Consider the following 3,477-nt stretch of genomic DNA (forward strand, 5'->3'; position numbering starts at 1 on the left):
AGCTTCAGTATGAAAAAGACCAAATTCATAGTGATTCAACAAAATGTAAGACTGCATATCCTTTAAGCAATTATTCATGTAGATAGTCAAATGCTGATACAATGGCTTCATAATAAAATTTACAGATTCAGTCTATCTTGTTGCTGTGCCAACCTCAGATGCAGCTTGCCCTTTGTCAGACAAAGGTGGTTGCTCTATCCCCTATCAGCTTGTAAGAATACTAGCCAGAGGGGAAGGAAAAAGTGAAAGAGAAGGCACGTATCTTCGCTTTAAAGTGAATGCAGAGATTGTCCCTATTCTCTCCAAATCTCATTCTGGCCTGTAGCTGAGGCTGAGAAATGCAGTGTTTGGTACGATGAGAATGCCTAACTAAAACTCGTATTCTTACTGAATGAGTGGTTCTCTGCTTCAGGGGATATAGTATTTCTTCTCTAATTTCTCAATGAGAGGGTGACTCATGAATGGAATGAAAGAATGGATGAGATTGTAAGGGGTTCTGGATTAAGGCGAAGGAACACAGTGTTCACCTAGAAGAATGAACTCAGTAGAGAACTACTTAACTACTTAACTATAGGCTGTGTGGAGGGACCACTTCAATTTGTGGTCAAAAGGAGCAAATGGCCTATCATTCTGACTCCTCTCTGAAGTTTCCACATTAAAAAAAAAAAGTGTTTCATGAGATGGAGCACAGTGGTACACTTGGGATAGGACACGTGTTCCCTTCAGTCAAAGGTCTCTGATAAGCTATGCAGCTGGCCAAGAAAAGTTTGCTCTTGGTTCTGGGAATGGGACGCTTGTTTTCTTCACTTCCTAAGTGTAAAAGAATGGCTTCCAGAAGTGGTTAGCAGATGCTGGAGATGTGACCATCATATGCACACACACACGAGAGCTCATCTATTAAGCTAAGCTTTCTCATTATTTTCTTAGCCCAGATAGGCAAAGTGGAGCCCTGGGAAGCTTCCTCATTTTTCCTTTCACAAAGAAACTGGTGATTCAGTGGTCACAGGAGTTTGTAATAAATAACCCACATTGATTTCTCTGTTCCAGGATGATTTTGGCTTCCCTTCCTCCCAGTGGTCTGATGTTTACCCCAAGAGGCAGTGTTAGGAAATCATTTACAAAATGGTACAGCCTCTCCTTCTGCTATAGTTATAAATCCAAGTATGGGCTGGGACTGAGGGAAGGGATCCAGGACTTCTCATCGTTGATCATTGATGTCCTCCTAGTGGGTACATGCAGATCCCAGCAGCATCAACAGCCATGGAGAAGCTGCTGTGGTGCTCACTGATCATGATCAGCCTCTCTCAGGCTTTTGTCCAGAAAGGTAGGAGCTATTATAAAGATTTGACCTGAGGGGAGGAGGGTGAGAGCCTAGTATTTTACATATGGAATTCAGGGGGCAGCATCCGTTACAGATGTGTATTTGTGTAACCTGGGAAAAGGCCAGATGTCTCTTCATTCTAAACTCTACTTGTAAGTGAAGGTTAAATTTTTGTTATCTGGGAAGCTACTCACTTTCCTGTTTTTCTGTCCCACAGACATGTCTAGAATGGCCATCGTATTTCCCAAAGAGTCAGACAATTCCTATGTAACCCTGGATGCGCTGTCAAAGAAGCCACTGAAAGCCTTCACCGTGTGTCTACATATCTACACGGATATGAGCACAACCCGCAGCTTCAGTATTTTCTCTTATGCTACCAAGAATAGCTCTAATGATATTCTCATATTCTGGACTAAAGATAAAGGGTATATTTTTGGAGTGGGTGGGCCTGAAGTACTATTCAAGGCTTCTGAAATTCCTGAAGCTCCAACACACCTCTGTGCTAGCTGGGAGTCTGCTACAGGGATTGTAGAGCTCTGGGTTGATGGGAAACCCAAGGTGAGGAAGAGTCTGCAAAAGGGCTACACCGTGGCGACAGATGCAAGCATCATCTTGGGCCAAGAGCAGGACTCGTACGGTGGTACCTTTGATGCAAAGCAATCTTTTGTGGGAGACATTGGAGATGTGAACATGTGGGACACTGTGCTATCTCCAGAACAGATCAACACAATATATGTTGGCGGAACATTCAGCCCCAATGTTTTGAACTGGCAGGCACTGAAATATAAAGTACAGGGTGATGTGGTTATGAAGCCCCAGCTGTGGTCCTGACCTACTGTTGTGAGCCCTGAGATACCCCCCGGGATTACATTCTCTCCCTTGTCTCCAGTTATAGACCTTTTAACCCCAACAGATGCTGTAGTTCTATTCTGTGAATATGGCCTTTCATTTCCCTGCTCTGCCTTCCTCAGCACCAGAGCATGGAATTTAAGTGTATGGCTTGGCAGCATGTGCATCATACTAGGAATCCCTACCAAAGAGAATCTGAATTACACGTGTTTATATGTATTGATTTTTTTGAGACAGAATTTCTTTGTGCAGCAGCCTGATGTCCTGGAACTTGTGCTATAGACCAGTCTGGCCTTGAACTCACTCAGATCCACCTGCCTCTGCCTCCTGGGTGCTGAGATGAAAGGCCTGTGCCACCACCACTTCACTTGTTTATATATGCTTTTGATTGAGAGCATTTTAGATAATCCCTCACCCTCACATAGATGAGAAAACAGACACACAGAAAGGAGAGTGAAATTTTTTATTTGAATTTTTTGTTTTTAGAATTTCAAACATGAATGCTGTATTTACTTCATTTCTATCCCTTCCTCTCCAAATCCTACTGTGTCTTGACCCCTTATTTATTAGTTTTATATGCATACACATACATTGATACAATATCTATCACCTATATCATCTATCTATCTATCTATCTATCTATCTATCTATCTATCTATCTATCTATCTATCTATCTATCATCCTACTGATTCTGTTTAGTGTTGCATGTATGTTGTCAAGGGTTGACCACTTGGGACTGGATAACCTATCAGGTGGCACACCCCTGAAGAAAACAGATTCTCCTTCTCTCAGCAGCCATTGATCACCTATAGCTCTTCATATAGTGGTGGGGCCTTGTGAAATTTCTTCCATCCATGTTAACTGGTGTCATCATTATGTGGGTCTTGTTTAGGCAACCCAGAGTGATGGAGCACTGACTCTACTGTGCTCAGAGTCTATTCTTTTCTGGAATAAAATCTGTAACTGAACTTCCTGGATCCATGAATCAATAAAGCCACCGTTGGTTTGAATGAATTGGAGCTGTTTCATGACTAACTTCATTATCAACCATGAAATCAAGAGTGTGAGTTCAGGCTGACTGTCACTGCCCTGGAGGATCATATCCATGCCTTTCCACCTTCTACAGCTGAAATCTCTTGGGATGAGTCCCTTTGAGATGAACAGCCCTGCTTTGGAAATAACTGGTCATTCATGGGGTTCTTGCATGGGGGTCTGTTACTTTCCCTTTTAGAATTGCAGTTTGAGAACAAAAATCTAAAGATCATTGAAATTCATGAGTTTATAGTTAAGTCCAATGATGGAATAC

At 42.3% G+C, this 3,477-nt stretch overlaps 1 protein-coding gene across 1 annotated transcript; it reads left to right on the forward strand.

The window, feature by feature from the left end:
- Positions 1-1,177: 1,177 nt before the first annotated feature.
- Crp (C-reactive protein) lies at positions 1,178-3,185 on the forward strand. The gene is made up of 2 exons (XM_006990564.3): positions 1,178-1,324; positions 1,539-3,185. Exons 1-2 carry the CDS (start codon positions 1,234-1,236, stop codon positions 2,150-2,152), a joined length of 705 nt encoding a protein of 234 aa, XP_006990626.1. The 5' UTR covers positions 1,178-1,233; the 3' UTR covers positions 2,153-3,185.
- Positions 3,186-3,477: the final 292 nt, after the last annotated feature.

This window comes from Peromyscus maniculatus, chromosome 11 (assembly GCF_049852395.1).
Source record: "Peromyscus maniculatus bairdii isolate BWxNUB_F1_BW_parent chromosome 11, HU_Pman_BW_mat_3.1, whole genome shotgun sequence".
NCBI lineage: Eukaryota > Metazoa > Chordata > Mammalia > Rodentia > Cricetidae > Peromyscus > Peromyscus maniculatus.

What these genes read in the sequence shown, in the direction of transcription:
- Crp (XM_006990564.3), top strand. Translation starts at nt 1,234, where the DNA reads ATGCAGATCCCAGCAGCATCAACAGCCATGGAGAAGCTGCTGTGGTGC. An exon ending in TCAGGCTTTTGTCCAGAAAG is followed by an intron (nt 1,325 to 1,538) that starts GTAGGAGCTATT and finishes TCTGTCCCACAG; the next exon opens with ACATGTCTAGAATGGCCATC.